Source organism: Ambystoma mexicanum, chromosome 9 (genome assembly GCF_040938575.1).
Source record: "Ambystoma mexicanum isolate Mex_15411 chromosome 9, UKY_AmexF1_1, whole genome shotgun sequence".
Classification (NCBI taxonomy): domain Eukaryota; kingdom Metazoa; phylum Chordata; class Amphibia; order Caudata; family Ambystomatidae; genus Ambystoma; species Ambystoma mexicanum.
In genome coordinates, this window is record NC_090931.1 from 1303385341 (window position 1) to 1303407045 (window position 21705).

General features: G+C 46.0%; 1 protein-coding gene across 1 annotated transcript in view; it reads left to right on the forward strand.

Annotated features, from left to right (window-relative positions):
* CCDC14 (coiled-coil domain containing 14) overlaps positions 1-21705 on the forward strand; it is a 384504-nt gene that overhangs the window by 153283 nt on the left and 209516 nt on the right. The window contains exon 9 of the mRNA XM_069616670.1: positions 21128-21269. Coding sequence (XP_069472771.1) covers positions 21128-21269 — 142 coding nt within the window. The remainder of the gene's footprint in view (positions 1-21127; positions 21270-21705) is intronic.

Genomic DNA, 21705 nt, shown 5'->3' on the forward strand with positions numbered 1-21705 from the left:
AAGTTTGGAACTGGCATGCACATGCCTTTGTAGGTTGTTAGAATGACACTGTACCGAAATTGTTTCCAGCACTAAAGGGGTTTCAGGTTATAAGCAATAGGGCAAAAATGTAGATGCACAGACCCTGCAGCCCTCTTGTGCCCAGGGACAGCGGTGGCATGGAGGGCAGATCGGCAGATGCATGGGGCAGACACAGACCCCTTGGGCCTCAAGTTCCCCAAGGATGGTAGGTGGAGGGGAAGCTCTGCAGCGTATTGAGCAGCAGGTGACATCTGTCTTCTTGATGTTGCGGTCCTGGCCTCTTCAGAGGATTTGGCTCCTACTTGTGCTGCTGTGAGTCAGTTTAGGGTAGTTTGGTGTCTTGCTGCACTCTCGCAAAGCTTAGCTGGTTGTTGCTTGTTCTTTTTATTCTTGGTCACCAAAATGTAGAATTCTGGTTGTAAGGAATCGGGAAGCAGTCTCTGATAGGATGTAGATGTATTCACCTTAAGTTGCAGGTTAATTAGGATATGCTACATTGAAGAGAGCATCCACAGGCTACATCACATCGAACTCCCAGGCACCAACTGACAACAATGGAACATTTACTCTAACCTTGCTGTCAACATTAATCTCTGCATTATACGCCTTTGTCGCTCAGTCATCTGTTCACAGGATACAATATCCTCCCCGTTCAAACAGAAGTCAGCCAGGCTACATCTCCTTACTTCATACACATACTTCATACACATACAATAATGGCATTGTAGGGAAGATTGCACACATTTTCCCCAGGGACCATACACATTTGCACTCTCCAAGGGACACATTCTCCGAGAATGAACCTCCAGAGTGGCGACCCTGTCTAGAACTACAAAACACACATCCTTGCCATGTCAAAGTTCAACACAGAAGGAGCATCCCACTCGAAAAAGAACTACTGCTTCCTCCACACAAGAACCAAACCAAGGCATCTGTAATAATATAAGCTTCCCCTTAAGCCAAAGGATGAGACCATTCAAATCTATATTTGGCAGTGGATGCAATAGCTAGCGTGTGCCACACTTGGGTGTTGTGGAACAGTGACATGCATCCTGGCATGCACCCAACTGAATTGAAACTCGACTCTCCTGGCTTCTAATGGAAGTTTGCTATGGCAGTTCTTCTGCAGCCAGTGGTTTGATGGTTCATTAGAAAGTTGGTTTCATTTTTAATGCATCAGGAGAGCGACTAACACGGGCATTGTGAGGGTTGCTGTAGACTTTTATTAGAGTAAAGAGGGTTGGAAAAATACATATCTCGCCCTATCCGCATGAGGGGTTTCCCTGCCTCAATGAAACTAAAGGATGTCGGTGTCAGAATGTCCAAAAATAAAGGGGTCTCCACCCTGTGTCCAAAATTCTGCTAAACTCAAAATAACATGCAAAGGGATATAGTCTTTCAACTGGCCATCTGTAGCTTTTTCTAAAGGTCCAACACAAAGTTCCAAAAGGTGCAAAAATAAACAAATGATCAATGTTCCACAATCCCCAGGAGGCACGGTTCTCTTCCCCTTCACAGATCAGAATCAGTTCTTTTCCTCTGGATATGCAATTATCCAATCCAGGGGGTATGACTCCCTACCCCTGGATTTCACACACAAGGGTTTCCTTTTTCTTGATTTCCACAACTTATTCGCTTTTCCAGCCCAGGGGGTATGGTCTCCTTCCCGTGGGGTTCACACTTTCAAGGGGCTCGCTTTCCTCTTGAACCTCAGTTTATTTGTAATTGGGTGCAGGTCCCAGACTTGCAATCACATTGCCTGGTATACTCTCCTGCCAGACCTTCCTTTTTTCACATGTAACAATTCAATTCAGGTCCTAGGCCATTGACCCCATTTCATTTATCTCATTTCCAAATGCACTCAGCGTCCCAGTTTCCTTGTCCAGGTACGCCCTGTGACTGTCACTCTTTTGCGGTATATGCTGCGAAGGCGAAGCGCCTCAGTGTCCCAATTCCCCTCTGTGGGCTCAGCGGTGTTGTCTGGCTGCTTTGCCGTTCTCCATGGTCTTCGGTCTCTCCTTCTGCTGTCATCCTGTCTGCTCTCTGGTTTTCGCTGTGCCTGGGCCTACTCTATGCAATGTCTCCTGCTGCAGGCCTCTGTGCGACGTACCATCTCCCTTTCTGTTTCTTGTGATGGTAGGAGCTCCTCTGCCCCTTCAGTAGCTGGATTCCTTCTCGCTTCCTGATCCGCGTCAAGGTTTAGCGGATCTCCATCTATTTCGCAGTGCCAGGGTTTTAAATGTCCTGGCACCTATCGGATCCCTCCAACCACTAGCAAACTTCTCTAGTTCTGCAGCTTGTGCTCTGTATTACTCTCGTGCTCTTCCTCTACTCAGTGATTTTGTAAAAAGGGTTAGAAAGAGCCCTACAATCAGTTTAAAGTGGTTGGACTGGATCTATACCTCAACATGCCATAAAGATGTGGGAATTTCAGAAGGATGTCGTACCCTGAGTGAAAAGGGGATACCATGTTCCCAGCCAGTGAGTCTCCTTCCCTCCCATGAGGGTTGTCCACTCCTGCCCCTTCCCGCCCCCCTCCACAATATAGTCCTCCCTCAGGCAGCCACTTCCAGTGGCTGGATCTGGTAGCAGCTGCCCTTCCCTGGCCATATGGAAGAGTTTCCCCGTAGAGAGGGAGTTATGGCATTGCTAGATTCAGCACAATTTCTGAGTAGGCTGTTGAGAGAGTCAATAAAACTTGTGATGTTTTTGTGGATGATACATGGGAGTTTCCTGAACGATGTTGGTTGTAGACTTGCTACTGCTTAATATGCCTTCCTTAATTAAGGATTGACCAGCAAGAATGCAAAATTGTTCAGGTTACTTGCCATTCATGTTCTTTACACTTAACCATGCTTCTCGCATTTCTGGAATCCTTACCCGACATCCTACCATGCGCTCTGTACCATGTCACAATATGCCACTGTTTGTATATCGCAAACAGTTTTCTAGGTAAGATGTAAAGCAAACAAGCCGCCCGAAAATGTGAAGGAGTTCTTGGCGTTTCTTCACTCGTAACTAATCGCTAGTTTGCCTGCTTCTTGGCCATTTGCTCACCTTCATAAAGGAAGGATTGTGATGAGGAAAAGAAGAACTAATGTTTCGGAAATATTCCAGGGCCGTAATCTGAGCAGTTAAAGTGGTGTATAAATATTTAGGGCACAAGATAATCCCTATGTCACTGATGTATTAAGCTGCTTCATTCAGGGGGCTGAATTCTTATAACCTGGCACTCAATAGGAAGTGCATTTCTTATTGCTTTCACTGCCTTAGAAGGTGATTTATCCAGTCTACAAGTAGAATTACTTTGATGGTCATTGTTGCAAAACAGTAACCCTGCTACGAATCTCTGAAAAATTGAGATCTCACCTTTGGACATGGAGACTGAGTAGTCGGTCACCTTGCACTATACTGAACGCATATATTTGCATTCCTATAAAGTCTGCTCGCACAAAGTATTTTTCTTTTAAGTAGAGTAAGTCAGTTCAAACTGCTGATGAGCCCATTTATCTAAACGCAACAAAAATGGTGTTTGGTACATCATCTATTGACCTCTGGTCTCCCATTCCTTGAGTGAATGACTGAATAAAGTTGTTTCCAACTTCTGGACTAACAGAGAACACTAGGCTACCCTGTGCCATGTTTGGTCACTACATTTCTTTCTTATTAAATGAGTGGTGTGATTAAAATCTTTTTGGTTGAATTCATTCGAGCTGTGACCAGTGCAAATGGGTCTGTCCCCTTGTGCTGGACAGACATAGAGGAGCAATTGGATCAAGAAGAAAGGGTGAAGCTATAAACACTACTAAGCCAGTACGGCGATAGTAGTCATGGCGGGTGGAGGGGTTGGTGGAAGAGCATATTTATGATGGGACAAATTAAAATGCATCAACTGTGAGAAGTCTTTGGAGAACCGTTGCATACAGCTTGTGCCTCCACTGCATGCATGAACCAAGTCTAATAAGCTCATCATGTGGTGCTGGTAACCTCTTCCTCAAACTATGAATGTGGTTCAATTTTAGACATTTTAATCGGTGACCTTTTGATCAGTTGGTGGTGGATTTGCTTCCATACTACTAGACTTTGGAAAACATTGTCATTCTTTTCACCTGGGGGCATGGCTAAAAGCTCTTCTTTAGAAGCAGAAAGCCTGTTCCCAAAATTGAATACTGGGCAGATAATTGACCTCTGAGAGAGTTTAAACCTCTTTGATTCCAGAGATTAAATGTTTTCTACTGTGCTTTTATTTTATTTCCTCAAGATAAAAATGTGTCATAGTGCAAGAAATATTCTTGGTGTGGTAGGTAATCATAATGTGTATTACTAGTTTTCAGGAATAAAGATATCCTTTCTTCAGATTTACCTTTTGGTAACCTTGGAGAATCGTTTGAGACCGACAAAACTGCATCCAGTAACTAGAATGATTTTCACATTCTTTTAAAGCGCTGAAGTTGTAGAAGTTATTTTCAAGTGATCTTCTTTCACCCACTCGGTCAAACCTTAAGGCTTCTCGGGTCCTATTGACACTCGCGCCGGGGATACCAAAAGATCTTGCACCTTTGTTGCCGCCAAATACCCTTCTGGGTCTCTTACCAACTGGCTCTGGGTTTATCTGATCCTCCATCTCAGCCTCCTACCAGAGCTTGGTCTGAGTTCCACACCACTGCTACTGGACTCTTGTCTGAAAGACTCTGTGAGCATCCCGTGAGGGACGGGGTAAAGCCCAAAAGACCACAGTTCTCTGCTGTACCCCTGACTTCGGCTCACAAAATGGCAGCATATCTTGAAGGGACAACCAGCACTGTTTTGATCGCCATGGGTTCACTTTCAGCAGTGCCCTTGCTTCAAGTCTCGGTTGATGGTCAGGAGTCCATTATTGAGGAGATCAAGATTGGACCAACCCCTGATTCGTCTACCCCTGACTGTGTTTAATGGTTTCGTCATTGCTAAAGTAGAATGGTGCCCCATGGTGTCAGCCTTGTCCTCTCAGCAGCCTACATCATCTTCAGCTTTGTTCTACTCTGACACTTTAGGAGCACCACACATCAGCTGTATTAGACTTCAAATTGAACCACCAGCCTTTTCGGCATTCTAGACTCTGGCTTCTGCTCAAACTGTCCCAGGCAGCCTGTGGAAGATCGTTCTTACAATCGTTTTCAAGTCTTGATGTTTTCCTACTTCAGGGGCCTGCTGACCCCTCAGGCTCTGGTACCTACACCTCACAGAGCTGCGTTTCTGGTTCCCAGGCCACCAACGCGATTAGTTCTTGCGGCACCTCCGCTGGTGCCCAGACCGCCAACTCCCACGTTGCCCTTTTCAGCCTTGGTTCCCAAAATTGATCCTGCAATGGAGACTGCCACCCTGTGCAGTTTCGTGAAGCCGAGCCGGGTCGTCTACCGGACACAAGCATTTAGATGGAGGAGCTTCCACTTCACTGAGGTCCTTTCACGAAAGGATCAGGCATGTGTCAGAGTTTCTAGGCTTCCCAGCCCCAGTTGATCCGCCTTACAAAACCAGGATGGTGTCTGGCGTGTTGGGCCTCTAGATAGAAGGTTGCTCCAGAATTTGATCTAGAAGGACATTTCTCAAACAAGCCTCACTTTGCAACTCCGGTGAATAAACATTGGAATATGAGGTATGGGCAGTTGAGCTCGGATGCTATCAGTTAGAGTGCACCCTCCGCCAACCTGCTCTGTCGTAGCAGCTGAGTCCCTCTTTCATAAAAGGTTTGTTGGTGTGGCTCTTTCTTCAGTTCTATGATTTTATCACTCCCAAAACATCTAGACACATTTATAAAGCGACATTAATAACCTTTAAATAAATATCAACATGCCTTTTACATCGTGCATAGTATGTATATGCAGACTGTTTGTTTCGAATGGATTGTGTCCTCCCACTTATTCCTCATCTTTGATATTCAATATCCAGCTTCAGAATGATTATTTCTTTGGCAGAGGGCACTGTGCGTCGATGCAGCCGACTCGGTGTCCCTCAAGGGCCTCTGTCTCGAAGATGTCATCGAAGGTATATATATATATATATATAGCACGCGCCGCGCCCGTTTGACTTCAGTTCCGTTTTTTGGGGTAAGCCTACGCTTTTAGAACTACAGCACACTTCAATAGTTTCATTCGGGAAAGATATGAAAATTATTCTTTGACGCCCACTACCCTGTAGACCGGGTTTAGAAAGTGTCAGGGCTTCATTTCCAAGATGTCGATTACCGATCCGCTTAGAGTATGCTTGTGGTGTCTCAGTGTGGAGCACAAGACCTCAGCTTGCTCAATGCCAATCGATGACCGGAAAAACTCTGAAGGAACGTAAGGGGAAATTGGTGGTAGCTAGAAATCCCATTGACTACCCCGTCGAAGAAACCTTCTCTGGACGATGGGAGAGGCGACTCTCCTCGAAGGAAGAAGGTGAAAACTTCCTGGTCGAGGAGTGGTTCCCACCATTCGTCGAGGTCAGAGGTACCATAAATCGCCCACTTCAACTTCTTTGTCTGACTCTTTTCCCGAGAGAGCATTATCCTGTCCACTCCTGCTGAATGGGAAACATTCAGGTTAGAAATGCTGAGCATTTTTGAAAAACAAAAACCCTCCACAAACCATGTTCCTACTGCGCTTTATAAAGACGGTAAGGAAAGGGCTCGAGCCAAATCATGCACGCCCTTGAGCCCCGGGCAAAGGCCAGATCCACATAAAGAGCTGGCGAGATCTCGACACGATGAGAAATCGAAGGATCCTTCGAGCCGCAAGTCAAAGAATAAGTCAAGGTCGTCAACGCCAGCCGGCCCATCGACACCAATGGCGCCATTGACACAGTCTGTCATCGAAGTCGAAAACCACTTCATTGAAGACATCGACTCCTCGAGCGTTGAGTTCAACATTTGTGAAACCTTTGACACCCTTACCAGATAAAACGTTCACTCTTATCTAGAAAGGATTACTTTAAGTCACTAACCTCTATTTTTTTTAGGACAATGAGCCATCGGATGATGCTGCGCCATTTGGGTTACAGTATGGTGCACCAAATGTCCCTTAAAGCTTTAGATCGGAGGAATCCAGGCTAAAAGACCTTTATGAAAATGTACAAACAGCCGGCGGAGTGGAAATGTTACCAGAGTTGGAATTTGGTAAACCTTAATCTGATGAACATGCAGATGTATCATATAGCCAGTTGATGTCTAAGGTTGTAGATTACCTGGGATCGAGTAGACTTACCCTCCCCTTCGAGCAGGATGATCTAACAGACCACCTTGAAAAGAGTCCGCAAAAGGATCCCATTTTACCTTTCCAAATTGCTCTTCAAAAAAGGGTGTCTTCCACTTGGGAGACGGAGTCAAGTCCGGCAGTAAACAATAACTTGACAAGAAAATAACATCCATCTAGTGGTGACCCCAACTATTTATCAAAACACCTCAGCCCAGAAAGTCTGGTGGTGCAGGCAGCTACTGCAACCTCAAAACAGGCAGCTTTTCCAACCATCCCACCGGATAGGGATGACAAAAGGATAGATGCATGGCCAAGGGAAGTATTTTGTGAGGGGATCTTGGCTCTTGTGCCTTAGCAAAGTTTTGATTTACTCTATGGGACTGCATTTCTATTGCGGCTGAGCATAGTCCCGAAGGGGAGGAAAGACTTTTTTTGGCTATTGTTGGAGACGGCAAAGAAGCCATATGCGAGTCTCTTCAGTCGGGTCTGGATTCTGCTGACCGCATCAGCAGGGCCATGGCGGCAAGCACTGTGTAATTTACAGATTTGCGTGGTTAAGGAAGTCTGGATTTGCACCAGATGTGCAATCTAGGCTCCTTAACATGCCTTTTGATGGGTCTCCCCTTTTTGGCAGCAAGGCTGACAAAGGCCTTGAGAAGCTGCAGACCTCGAAGGCGGCAGCCAAATTGTTGGGTGCTGCTATTGGGCAGCTTCAGCCCTTTGGCCCTATTGTCCCTTCTTGGAGGGGTAGATCCTTTCGCTACTATTTGGAAGAGCGAGAGAAATGTCTGGTCAAAGAGGCCAAAGAAGATTCCCTCGTGGTGGACGAGGGAGAGGTGCAAAGCCCACTCAAACAGCCGCCTAACAACCTCTCTTAGGCATTTAGTCACGAAACGCCAGTGGGAGGCAGACTGTCTCAGCATCTGAAAGAATGGCGAGACATTAATTTGGATGCTTGGGCACTGGAAACCATTGCCCAAGGTTACTGCCTTCGCTTCATTCAAAGACCTCGGAACTATCCACCTGGCACTATTCTTTGAAGGTTCCAGATATGCTCCTTGTACAGGAAATTTTGACCCTGCTATTACAATCAAGGTGCTTTTGAGCCGGTACCTGTAGCGGAGAAGAACAAAGAATGGAGACCCATCTTGGACTTGAGATAGTTGAACAAGTCCCTCAGCAAGGACAAGTTCAAGTTGGTCACACTTTCTCAGATCCTTCAGGCCCCCAACTCCAGGATTGGATGGTGTCAATTTACCTTCAGGATTCCTCTTTTCATGTGCCAATCCATCTCAAGCACAGGAAATGCCTGAGGTTCGCCGTTGGCGATTATCATTATCAGTTTCGCGTTCTCCCTTTCGGGCTGACCTCTGTATGTGAGGGTTTTCACCAAACTGATGGCGGTGGTGGCAGCGAGTCTCAGGAGAGGGGGGGCATCACGACTACCCCTGCCTGGACGATTGGCTGATCCAAACGAGTCCTGGATCATCTCAACATCACCTGCCCCTCTCTTCAGACTGGGCTGCTCCCTCGGTTACAAAAAGTCCCATATGACACCATCTCATAAGCTGCAATTCATCGGGCCATACTGGATAAACGTGGCTGGAGATAACAGTAGTGACAGACGCCTCACTCACGGGTTGTCGAGTCCATGCCAAGGATCTGACAATCAGCGGTTGTTGGTCTCCAACTACCCACCTGCGCCCCCAAGAAGAGATTAGTTGTGCCGTGCAGGCTCTGTGGAAGCAAAGGCATTTGCTCACGTCACCCTATAGTTGGCCATGGGACATGGGTGGGGCATCAAGCATATAAAGGAAGTACAGGAGATGGATAACATGCTCCTTTTTTAATGGCCTTTACCATCGTAAATGCTTCAACAGTGACTTGGCTGTCAGTGTTGCTTTTTTCCTTTGTCAGCTCTTCATCTATCATCCATGGGAACATCCTCAGCTCCATGTTTTCATCTGCAACTTCATTCCTCCAGAAAGTGCGCAGGTTCAGGCCTTCGAGCAGATGTTTCCAAGTTTGAACACAGAAGAAAGATGGGGGTGACTTCTCAGTCTTGGGATCCTCTTCCCGAAAGTACACCCATTCAGGCAATTGCTTCTTCTTCCCTTTGACTTCTTATCAGAAAATCCCAATGCTTCCCACTTTCCAGGTCCCACGCAATTCAACACGAATACAGGATCTGGTCTCTCATCTGGTTACATATCAAACAGTTGCACATAATCCCTGAACTCCATCTGTAGCTGCAAGGGACTTGAAGCTAATCTCTTGTTGTTTTGTCACCATCGTCCCAGTACAATGACCTTCCCTTTGGTCTCCACTTTCCTGCATAGTCTCTACCAAGATAATGGCAGAAATGACCTTTCATCTAACAGATTGGATCTGGATCCACATTTACCTGTACCGGTATGAATGGTTGATCGGAGCTTCTACCCCGTCACATTACCTTGAATCTGATATTTGTCCTGGACCTTTCAGAATTTGAGAAGCTCACACCTATTAGTGACTGCAATTCATTGATCCCATCTGGGATCCATCTTTTCTTCCCAGTGAGCAGATTATGGATATCTTCTCTCAACTCACATAGGGCTTCTCAGTTTCCAGCAGCTGCTGGGGCTTTGGGCCTACTGCATACTAACTGTGCCATACTTGAGGCAACAGATGAGAATCAGCTAGATACATCTGGTGATCCACTGGTCTCCAGAGACACAATCTGTCCCCCACTTGACACCTACAGTTGTCTCCTGACATGATCAAGGATTTGCTTGGGCGGAGTGAGAACTGCAACCTGTTGGTGTTGTGTTGCACTAACCACACAACCAGATCAATAACCCCCGACTCCTCCGTTTTGGGTTGGGTGAGCCACATGCAACAAACTTCAAGCACACAACCGCTGGCCCATGTGTGGTGCTTCATGCATATCAATTTCTTGGAGCTCAAAACTATCTACATGGCTCAGAGGACAGCACCACTGCAACTTTCTTTTTAGATGGTGCAGTGGGTACCTGAGTTCTCACCCCCAACGCCAGCTAGCAATGAATCTGTCATTTAACGTTTGGTAACATCAAACTTTCTCAAGGGAAATCTAGAGGTATTGAAGGCTGCCAGGATGCCTGCCACATATGCTCCAATACTCCAGCAAGTAGAAAAGCTTTTGCTTCTGGTTTCTAGACAAGTTGTCCTGCTCCAGGCATTCCCTTGATCATGTCCTGTCATTGATGTCCTATTTTGTCTGATATGTCCCTGGATTCTTGCTGCATCTAATTTTCTGCTATGGGAGCCTACCTGAATGGTGACTCCTCTCGTTTTTCTCTCTCAAACTTCAATGTCAAAATACCCATTACCAGATTATGGTATGCAGGGGAAGCCCCCTTACGTGATTGCGACTTGGAGAGGCAGACCTGAGCAAAGTCACGGAGCCCACAAATGTTGGAAAGGCGAGGAACGCTGGAGCTGACGAACCGTTGCTCGAACAGGGTCCTAAGACCTGTGCAAGGTGGTGGTGTGACGACTACGTTGTGGTGGGTGAGGTGCTCAACAAATGACCAGACCATCAGAGAAGCAAATCCTGTTAGTTTCATTCAGCCCGTGTCCGTAGGCGGCACCCGGTCAAAGGAGCGAGTACACTTCACGGGCGAAGCCAGGCACCGAGAAGTAGAGTACCCGAGTGCGCTCTAGCCCAGTGAGGTTCCCCTGTGCCGGTAAAGGTACTGGGGAGAACAGGAGAGGTGGGAGGCCGCCGGAGCAAAGTAGTGGGAGGAGAGAACTCCCAAAGCCCCAATTATGAAAAACTAACATGAAGTAAACAAAATTGGGAGTTTCAGAAACCAACAGTGTGTGTCTTAACAATGCTGTATGGGAAACAGACAAGAAGTGGAAAATTATACCCTGGCCGGGGGGGGGGGTCAAGCCCCCAGGTTGTGAGGCTTACAGGAGAGAGCTCACCCAATGTGAATATGTATTTTGTGAAATCAAACTGTCAAGGGAACTAAATCCTAAAACAGAGAACCCAATACCACAAACCCAGGACTGGACAAAATATACTTTTGTCTTCCTAACAGACTAGCACCTTTAGTATTAGTAATGATGGGCCTGTATCTTATAATTTTCATTAAATATATTTTTATTTATTTCATTTATAAAGGGCACAAACAGCCCAGAGGCATTGAGACGCTGTTACAGATGCAGGTTATTTGGATTTGGTTTAGTCACGCAATACAGTAGGGGAAGAGGAGCAAAAGACAGAAAATGCTGCAGTTTAGGCAAACTGCTGAGTTTTTGGAGCTTTTCGGAATGGCCAGTAAGAATTTTTTTCTGTTCTCAGCGAGGGAGAGGGAGCGAGGGGGGCGATAGTTGCCGGCTTTTGCTAGTCTAACCTTTGGTAGGATAAGGCAGTCAGTGTATGGTATTCTGGTAGGTCTTGTTGAGTGTGCTTTGGCTATGTTCTGGGAGCGGTATGGCGGGCTGTGCTGGACAGGCACTTGTGAGTGATGAGCAAGGTTTTTAAGTTGATGCGTTGTTGTATGGTCAGCCAATGGGCCTCTCTTCTGGCTTCTGAGATGTTCTCTTTTGGGGATGTTCACGGCTGCCAAGAGGGCATTATTTTGAATTACTTTAAGTTTATGGCTGTTTCTCTAGGAGGGGCCTGCAAAGAGGACATTGCAGTTATCAATCTTTAAACCGATGATTGCTGGGGCAATAGTTAAGCAGCTGTTTTTGGAGAGGCAGGGTCTGGCAGCATTCAGTACCTTGGTGCGTAGGCTGCTGAAAAAGCCATGGCGTTCACTTGGTGGGACATGTTAAGGGAGGCATCAAGGTGTACACCCTTAGGGTTTTTACAGATGCAGAGACGGATCAAGATGTTATCATTCTGGGAAGCAGTGTATTGTTCATTGATATTTTTGAGAGCTGTAGGTGGTCTGACGAGCAGGATTTGGGTTTTTATCACCGTTTAGAAATAAATGATTTACTGCCATGCATGATTGTATCGGGGAATAGGTGTTGAGGGTATAATTGCCTGTGAGTTGGAGCAAGATTTGGGTGTCGTCGGCATAGTTGGTGTACGCTATGCCGAGGGAATCCAGGATATCGAAGAGGGGCGCACGACCCTTGTGTTAACCAGCAAGTTATGAGGGAGGATGAGACATTGGCATTCTCTGACAATACCCTCATGATTCTTCCCTTCCAGAAGGGATGCAATCCAAGCAGTGTAGAGAAGTTAGCAGAGGCAGTAAGGTGGTGGCATAGAATTTTGTGATCGACCAAGTCAAATGCAGCCGATAGATCTAAGAGAAGATCTGGCTTTCCCTCATCCCTGATCTTGTCCAGCTGATTTGCTTGGTTCTAACAGGGCTGATTACGTGCCATGCCCAGGACAGCAGTCAGATTGCCGCACTCCTAGGATGTGGTTGGTTTCTAGGAAGTGCTGAAATTGCATGTAAGCTGCCCTGTCCAGAATTTTTAGTAAGAAGGGGATGGTTGTGATTGGCCTGTAATTGGGAGGAATGGGAGGGTCTAATGAGGTTTCTTTTAGGCGAGGGAGAACCCAGGTTTCCGTCAGGCTGACTGGGACTGTGCTTGTCTAGAAGGAGGCATTTATGAAGGCAGTTTGAGTTAGGACTTCTGCGCAGTCTTTGATAGGGGCCTGGACAAATATCTCCTTTCCATTTTGAGGGTTTGACTTTTGATTATTGTTAGGACCTCCATCTCTGAGATCTCCTTTAATTGGAATTGGGGGATAGATGTGCAGGTTGCTGTGATGCTTGTGGCTGGGGAAAGTGGGTGGTTGTGGGATTTGGTTGGAATGCTTGGATATGTTTTGTGCATGGCCTTTTGGATGCCAGAGCACCAGGATTTATCCTTGGTGAGGGTGGGCGGGACGTGCTGCTGAAGTCTGCAGTACCCTAAAGATGGTAAAGATTTCTTGTGTCCGACTTGGCGTTGCATATTCTGGCATTGAAGGAGTTGTATTTTGCTGATATAATGGCTGATTTATAGAGCCTTGAGTTTGGTGAAGTCATCTTTTAGGGTGATGGAAGAATTTTAAACCACATTAGTGTTGCTTTGTTTCTTGTTACGCCGTTCTAGGAGGTCCGGGGGTAAACCAAGAGTTGGTATGTCTTACGGGTTTGGTTTTGCGAGGAACTGCAGGGGATGCGGGGGGGGGGGCAATGGTGTTCACTGCTTTGGATAGGCTAGAGGTGTACATGTCCACTAATGAGAGTGAAATATATTATATATATATATATATCAGTAGTGAAAGTGGGGTTTGAGACCGGGTTTTCCAGCCAAGGCATGCTATTTTCTTTTGGGTGCTTCAGTGAGCCATGTGTGACTGCTGCAAGTGGTAGAGTGGCAATAGGTTTAGATTTCCTATGGTGAGCGATGGAGAAATTGATGATGTGGTGGTCAAGCCACAAGCAAGGAGTGTTAGCGCAGGTTGTTACCTGGCAGTTATGGTCAACATTCCAGTCCCGTGTGTGCGCACCTTCTCATGAGTAGGGTAGTTGATTAATTGATGGAAGCCTAGGTTTTTGAGGGCATTAGCCAGCGAGGTGGCTTGAGGGTCATTTGGGTCATGAAGGCCCAGATTTAAGTCTCCGAGGAGGAGGATTTTTGAGGAGGGTTTGATGTTGTTTTGGAGGATGTGGCATAGGTTTTCCTCTAAGTTTAGTGTGGGTCTTGGAGGGCGGTTGGTGAGGTGGCTAGCGAAGGTACAGATAGGTGAGGGTGACAACTTGAGGGATGGCAAGTCTACATTGTCATCGAGGTTGGTGTTAACCTTCCTGATAGAGCGGAAGTCTCTAGCCACAAGGGCGACACCGCCTCCTCTGGATGCGGGTCTGTTGTTCCGGTAGATAGTTTAGTCGGAGGGAATGGCTAAAGATATTGCAGGGCCTGATGCTTCATGACGCCAGCTTTCTGAGAGAGCTTGTGCATCCGGTTGTGGGTGGTGAAGAGGTCGTTTATTTCTAGAGTGTGAGCCGGTATGGGGCGTGCATTAATGAGGGCACAGGGTTTGAGGGGTGGAGTGGCTACGGGGATTGCGTTTGGCTCTGTGAGCTTGGCCTCTTTGGTTGTGGCTGGGCGAGTCCAGATTCCAGGAGTAGGCCGATGAGAAGGTGCAGTGATGTCCTCTTCACAAAGCGGGTCAACATAGGTATTCACCTTCTCTGGAGATTCTAGGATCATACCGCCATGTGAACGTTTTGTGGCAGTGAAACTAGTGTCATCTTTGCGGGTGGGGTCAGCATGAGGAGCAACATTACAGGGCCCGAAGTTGGGATTGGAGAAGCAGGAGCTACAAGCAGCTCTTGGGTATCCAGCAGTAACTGGTCACTAGGAGCTACCACTGCGGAACCAGGAGCTAGTATAGCATTAGGCAAATGTAACTTCCACATGAAAAGCCAACATATCCTTTTGTCTGTTTAGGACCCCTTGTGCTTTAAATGTCATGCAAAAGTGTCCTAATGGTTATAGATTGACCCAAATGCACAGAGTTAAATTCATATAGTTGTTTGTTCAGCATCAGCTTGCCTGGGGAGCCAAAAGTAGCTCCTGGTAGGTGTTGGTGTCAAGCTAACCAAGCTCTTCTAGGTGTCAGCAGTCTTCACTGATAGGACGTCAATATCCCCGCTTCCCTCCTCCACCTCCTCACCTGTTGAATTAGAGTCTTATTCAATAGAGCTGAGAGTTCGATGTGCTCTGTAGTCCTTCTCTTTTTTCTTTGTTGCAGATGTCTCCCACAAGAAGAAGCCACAGTGAGCGATAGAAACGCCCTGACCGTGACCCCCTCCTGTGAGGGACCGGAAAGGGGGGGAAAAAAGCCAAGTGTAGGCAAAAACCCCAGTGAATCACAACGGCAGGTGGGTAACCTGATGGAGGTTGTACTAGCTGAACTCGGCGTATATCAGCAAATCTCAGAAATGGAAAGCAAGAAAAGAATAACCAAGAAACAGGAAGGGTAGGGAATTACAATAGCTCTTACTCCAGGAAAACGAAAAACTGCAGGCAAACAAACGGGAATAAGAATAAGAAAAAGAAAAAGAAAAAAGAAATTAGAGAGAGGGGGATCCCGGGAAACGGGACCCGATAGGACGAGGAGGTGTAGAGTGAGGAAAAGCTCAGCGGAGCAGCAATACAGCGTATAGCAAACCGTGGCAGCAAAAAAAAGCACAGCTGACCGTGAAGGGGTTGCAACGCACAGAAGGAAGATAGGGTGTGGCTTAAATAACGCCACGTTCGCTTGAGTGGAAAAAGACTAGACCGCTAAGTGGACGTGACGCGAAAGATGTAATCGGTGAAACTTTCTGAAAAGTATTGGGGCATGGATATGTGAACTGGGTTCCCAAGAGTCCTCTGTATGAGAAAAACCCTTCCAATGCACCAGGTATTCCAGGCGCCCTTTGCGGTACCTAAAATCCAACAACTGAGAAACCTCGTATTCGGATGAATCAGGGGAGTGAGAAAGAATAGGGAAAGGTCGAGCCTTGAGAGACTGATCGGCACTCTTAAGAAGTGAAGCATGAAACACTGGGTGAAGCTGCCTCAATGCATGTGGCAGTTTTAGGCGGAATGCCACTGGATTGATTTTCTCAGTAATAGGACAGGGACCAATGAACCGAGGGGAGAGTTCAGACGGTCGAGACCATCTTGGGAGGTATTTAGTGGATAACCACACTTTAGAGCCCACTTTCCAATCAGGTACCACCTGCCGGTGTCGGTCGGCCTGTCTCTTGTAGACTTGTAAACTGTCTTTCAGGTTAACCTTTGCTTTTTCTTGAGTATCTTTTATCCTGGACAGTGTTTCAGCAACCGCCGGAAGGGTAGGTTGAAAGAGAGAGAGGAATAATGGCTCGGGGATGAAAACCATATGAACAGTAGAAGGAAGACATCACACTAGCTGAATGGCTGGCGTTGTTGTATGCGAATTCCGCCGTTGGCAACAGGTCTACCCAGTTATCTTGTTCCAGGTTCGTATAGCTGCGTAAGTACTGCTCCAAGGTGGCATTCAAGCGTTCCGTCTGGCCATTTGTGTGGGGATGATATCCAGACGATAAAGCACGCTGGATGTTAAGGGCAGCGCAAAGTGATTTCCAAAATTTAGAGACATAGTGACTCCCCAGGTCAGATGATTTTGTCTGGGAGACCATGGAGTCTAAAAACGTCTTTTATGAAAACCAATGCCATGCTGTCAGCAGTCGGGAGACCTGGGAGCGGAGAAAAATGGGCCATCTTGGTGAGAGAATCAATAGTCACCATTATACATGTGTGTCCCTGTGAGGGTGGTAAGTCCACAATCAAATCTGCGGATATGACTCCACGGGCGATTGGGAATGGTGTCTTGTTGCAACAATCCAATGGGCCTCTTAGTATTGCTTTTGCTCTGACAACAGACTTTGCAAGTCCTTGCATATCGTTTAACATCCTCAGGCAAACCCTGCCAATAGAAGGCTCTTCTTATCAAGTCCAGGGTACTGGCTTGCCCTCTATGACCTGCTGTCTTGTGATCATGGCACCAAGACAAGATGTTTTTCTGGAGGGTCTTGGATGGGACCCATATTTTTTTACCTTTAAAAAAAAAAAGGCCATCTCGTTCAGTCATATCATGGGGCTCCGGTTGAGAGGAGGCAGCTTCTCTGATCTGTTGAAAAAATGAAGTGATGGTAGCCACTATTCAATTCCTTGGGAACAGTTTTTCAGGGTAGGAAGAGGCTGTCTGGGAGGTAAGTGTCTTTTTGGATAGAGCATCAGCCAAGGTATTCTGGCTTCCGGGGATGTAAGTAATCCGGAAATCGTATTGTGAAATAAAAGTGCCCATCTTGCTTGTCTGGAATTTATGCAATTCATTAACTGTAACACCTGTAAATTTTTGTGATCAGTTCGAATTATGAAGGGGTGGAAACTCCCCTGTAGCAGATGCCTCCAAACTTCGCAAGCCTTTTTCATGGCTAAGAGTTCTCTTTCGATGACGGAATAATTCTGCTGACTTGTTGTAAGGGTTTTGGGCAGATAGGCTATCGGATGTTCTGTGTTGTCATATTCTTGTAGTAAAACCGCTCCTATGGCTGTAGCTGAAGCATCGGTCTCGAGGATAAAAGGTTTCCTTTGATGTGGCTGACGTAGGATGAGAGCACTACAGAAACTTTTCTTAAAGAGTTGAAAGCTGTCTTCAGCCTGAGTGCTCCAGGCAAAAGGCGCGGATGATTTCTTTAATAAACTGGTGATGGGTAGAACAATGTTTGGGAACCCTGGTACAAATAGCCTGTAAAAATTTGCCAAGCCCGGGAATCGCTGTATTTCTTTAACAGATGAAGGAGCTGGCCATTGGAGAATGGCATTGACCTTCTTTTGGTCCTTTTGAATCCCTTGAGATGAAAGAATAAATCCCAATTAAGGTACAGAAGAAACTCCAAAAACACACTTTTCCCTTTTGACCAATAGTTAATGCCTTTTGAGTCGCTCCAGTACTACTTTGAGATGTATTAGATGTTCTGGCATGGTCTGAGAAAAGACCAGTATATCGTCAAGGTAAACAACAGACACAAATAACAAATGTGAGAAGATACAGTCGATAAACCTTTGAAAAATGGCAGGAGTGTTCACTAGTCCGAAGGGCATCACGTAATATTCGTATAGGCCAAATGGTGTTCTGAACGCAGTTTTCCATTCATCACCGGAACGTACTCTGTGTAAATGATAAGCGTTACGCAGATCCAGCTTTGAGAAAACCATTGCCCCTTGTACGGATTCCAAGATGTCGGAGATCAGCGGCATGGGGTATCTTTCCTTAAGAGTTACTTTAAGTCCCCTATAATCAATGCATGGCCGGAGGTCTTTGGAATCCCGTTTGGGGATAAAAAACAAAGGAGCACCTGCCGGGGACTTTGAAGGTCTAATGAGACCATTACACAGGTTATCATCCAAGTATTTCCGTAGTACTTCCTTTTTAGTTTTTGATGACGCAAACATCCTGCCAAAGGGTACTAGAGCGTTGGGAGCCAAGTCAATGGCGCAGTCCTCAGGTCTGTGGGGAGGTAACGCCATAGGAGCAGCTTCTGCAAATACTAATTAATATTCCTCCAAGACTTTGTCAAGAGAGTGTATTCCAATAGTCTTGTGAAGAATGGTGGGATGGATCTTTACCTCCTGGTAAGGTGTGTCTTGGAAACAATGGGTTTGGCAATAATTGGAATTGAAATGCAAATTATTTGATTTCCAGTCAATGCTTGGATTGTGTTGACGCAACCAGGAGATCCCTAAGATCAGTGGAAAATGAGCTCCCCTGATAATGTCGAATGTGATGACTTCTGAATGGTGAAAAATGGTGAGTGGCAGAGGTTCAGTTGTCTGTACAATGAGTCCAGAACTCAAAGGCGTACCATCCACCCCCTCAACCTTTTGGCCGTGTCTGCGATCAATACGCTTTGCTCCAACTTTGTCCACCCAGGGCGTATCGGCAAAATTCCATGCCGCACCACAATCTAAAAGTTTGAGGGTCTCCACTTGATTACCATGAATGGTAACTTTTACTGTTAATCCCATAAGACGTGAGTCTTCTGAGGGATCTGAAGAATCAATTGACAGTCACATAGGGACTGGAAGATTGCCCTCAATAACCTATCCCTTTTAGGTACGAGGGTTCACGTTTTCCGCCGGTTTATGAGGCACTTCTGTACAGTTATGTACTGAATGACGATCTGAAGCACAATAAGCACATAGGCCAAATTCCCTTCTCCTTTTCCTTTCTTCAGGGGTCGGGGACCGACGAGTAGCTCCGATTTGCATGGGTTCGTCATTATGTTTGCGTGTAGCTGAAGGAGGTGAGGAGGTTCTTGCGTCTCTCCTGCCGCCTTTCTTGCATCCTGAATTCCATCTGAAGCGCAGCAGTCATCAGGTCCTGTAGTGAGGCAGAACGAGGAAAATGAGCCAATTTGTCTTTAAGTTCCTCTCTGAGGCCTCGGCGAAATATGAATTGAGATTGCTCCTACCAACCAGTCTCCAATGCCAATCTTTTGAAGGAGGAAATGTAAGACAACACATCGGCTTGGCCCTGGCGAATGTCCATCAGCTCTTCCCCTGCTGCCATAGACAATTCGGGTCTCTCGAAAGTGCGTTTTACTAGGTCCACAAAGGCATTGAAATTTTGGAGAACTGGGTCGGTTCCTGTAACTAGAGGGGTGGCCCAAGCAAGAGCATTCCCTGTCATGTTAGATATTAGAAACCCGACTTTGGCATGATCGGATGCATAGGTGCGAGTTCTAAATGAAAAATACACCTTGCAAGCATCAAGGAATTCTTTTAGGGTCTTAGGAGACCCATCGTACTTCCCAGAGGACAAATGCATGGGAGGTAGATCTGTTGTGGGTGGTTCGCATGCCGTCACCATTTGTTTCAAAAGGTTACTTTATGCTTGTTTTGCATTTCGAAAGAAACATTTTGAACAGCAGCTATTAACTCTTGCACTTGCTCAGGAGTAGCCATTCTTGAGGTTTGAGGGCGTTGCAAACTGTCAGCAATCTCCACTGATAGGACGTCAATATCCCTGCTTCCCTCCTCCACCTCCTCACTTGTTGAATCAGTCTTATTCAATAGAGCTGAGAGTTCAATGTGCTCTGTAGTCCTTTTCTTTTTTTCTTTTTTGCGGATGTCTCCCATGAGAAGAAGCCACAGTGAGAGCGATAAACGCCCTGGCCGTGACCCCCTCCCGGGAGGGACCGGAAAGGGGGGGAAAAAGCAAAGTGTAGGCAAAAACCCCGGTGAATAACAGCGGCAGGTGGGTATCCTGATGGAGGTTGTACTAGCTGAACTCAGCGGATATCAACAAATCTCAGAAATTGAAAGCGAGAAAAGAATAACCAAGAAACAGGAAGGGTAGGGAATTACAATAGCTCTTACTCCAGGAAAACTAAAAACTGCAGGCATACAGAAACGGTAATAACAAAAAGAAACTAGAGAGAGAGAAGGGGGGTCCCGGGAAACGGGACCCGATAGGACGAGGAGGTGTAGAGAGAGGAAAAGCTCACCGGAGCAGAAATACAGCGTATAGCAAACGGCGGCAGCAAAAGAAAGCACAGCTGACCGTGAAGGGGTTGCAACGCACAGAAGGAAGATGAGGTGTGGGTGGCTTAAATAACACCACGTTCGCTTGAGCGGAAAAAGACTAGACCGCTAAGTGGACGTGACGCGAAAGACGTGACGGGAATTAGGAAATTCGGAATAGTGGCCACAGACGCCAGGTAGGAATGCATTGCATGACACTAGGCTACACGCAGGAGCTAAATACCTCCCAGATCCCCTCAATTACGAACCCTGCATTAGTAGTTGGTTCCCAGGGCAAACCGTCATGTGTGTTGCTTGTAGGCAGATTATTTTCAGGAGTGTTAGCAGTAAATGTATCATCAGATCAAATGGAGGATTTACTGGTAGCGATTTGACAACTGGTGGGGACTACTGTGTGTGGGTGTGGATCAGAGGACTTTGCAGGTATAGAGATGATGCCACTGACTGTGTTGCTGCTAGCAGACTAAGGTAGGAGTAAGATCTATTAAAGAAAAGGTAACATGTCCTCAATGTCTCAGACTCCTTCATTCCTCCACACTGGTGAGAAGTATGTGCATGAAATTGAGAGATTTAAAGTTGTTTTTCCATAGATCTGATTTAGTGACAACCTGCCCGCTGACAAATGACAATGTTGCTGACTACTAAAACAATCTCTCCTTATGTTAAAGAGGCTTGTTATCCCAATTAATACCATTGCTCCTGTTACCCAGCACTAGTATGTCGACTGGAAGGTAAACGTCCTGATGAGATGATATATTGTTGAAATAGTTTATGCCCACGTTTGTTATTTGAGTTAACTTAGCCTACATACTATTTCCTTGCAGATGACACTGAAGTTCAGCGGTTAACAGCAGAGCTAGAAGAGGGTCTCTCCATGCTTCCTGTAATAATGGATGGCACCAACATACACGCGGACATCGCTCTGGCTTTGCAGCCTCTCCGAAGTGAAAATGCACAGTTGCGCAGGTCAGTATCCTAAACATGAGAAATAAAGTAGAATACATTTACAACCTTTCACAGTGTACACAGGAGCCTGAGGTGGTATAAGAATTTACAAAGGGCAACCAAGGTCACATCTATGATCGGAAATCCTCTTTTAATTAGCAGAAATAGGGCTGTGAGCAAATAAAATAATTCATCTTTATATCATTTATACTGGTACCTGCTACATTGCTCAAGACCTTTCAAAAGCTTTTAAAAAATGTTCTCCAGAATAAATCAATGTTTTCTAAAGAACCCAACTACAAACTATAAAGAGGATATATATTTTTGTAATGTTTGTCTTGTTACACGATGCATACTACACAAGCGTCTACTATACATTTGTATATTTAGTATAATTTTGTATAACTAATTCTCATACTCTTCTGATGAGAATATCAAGGTTCGTATGTCAGATTAT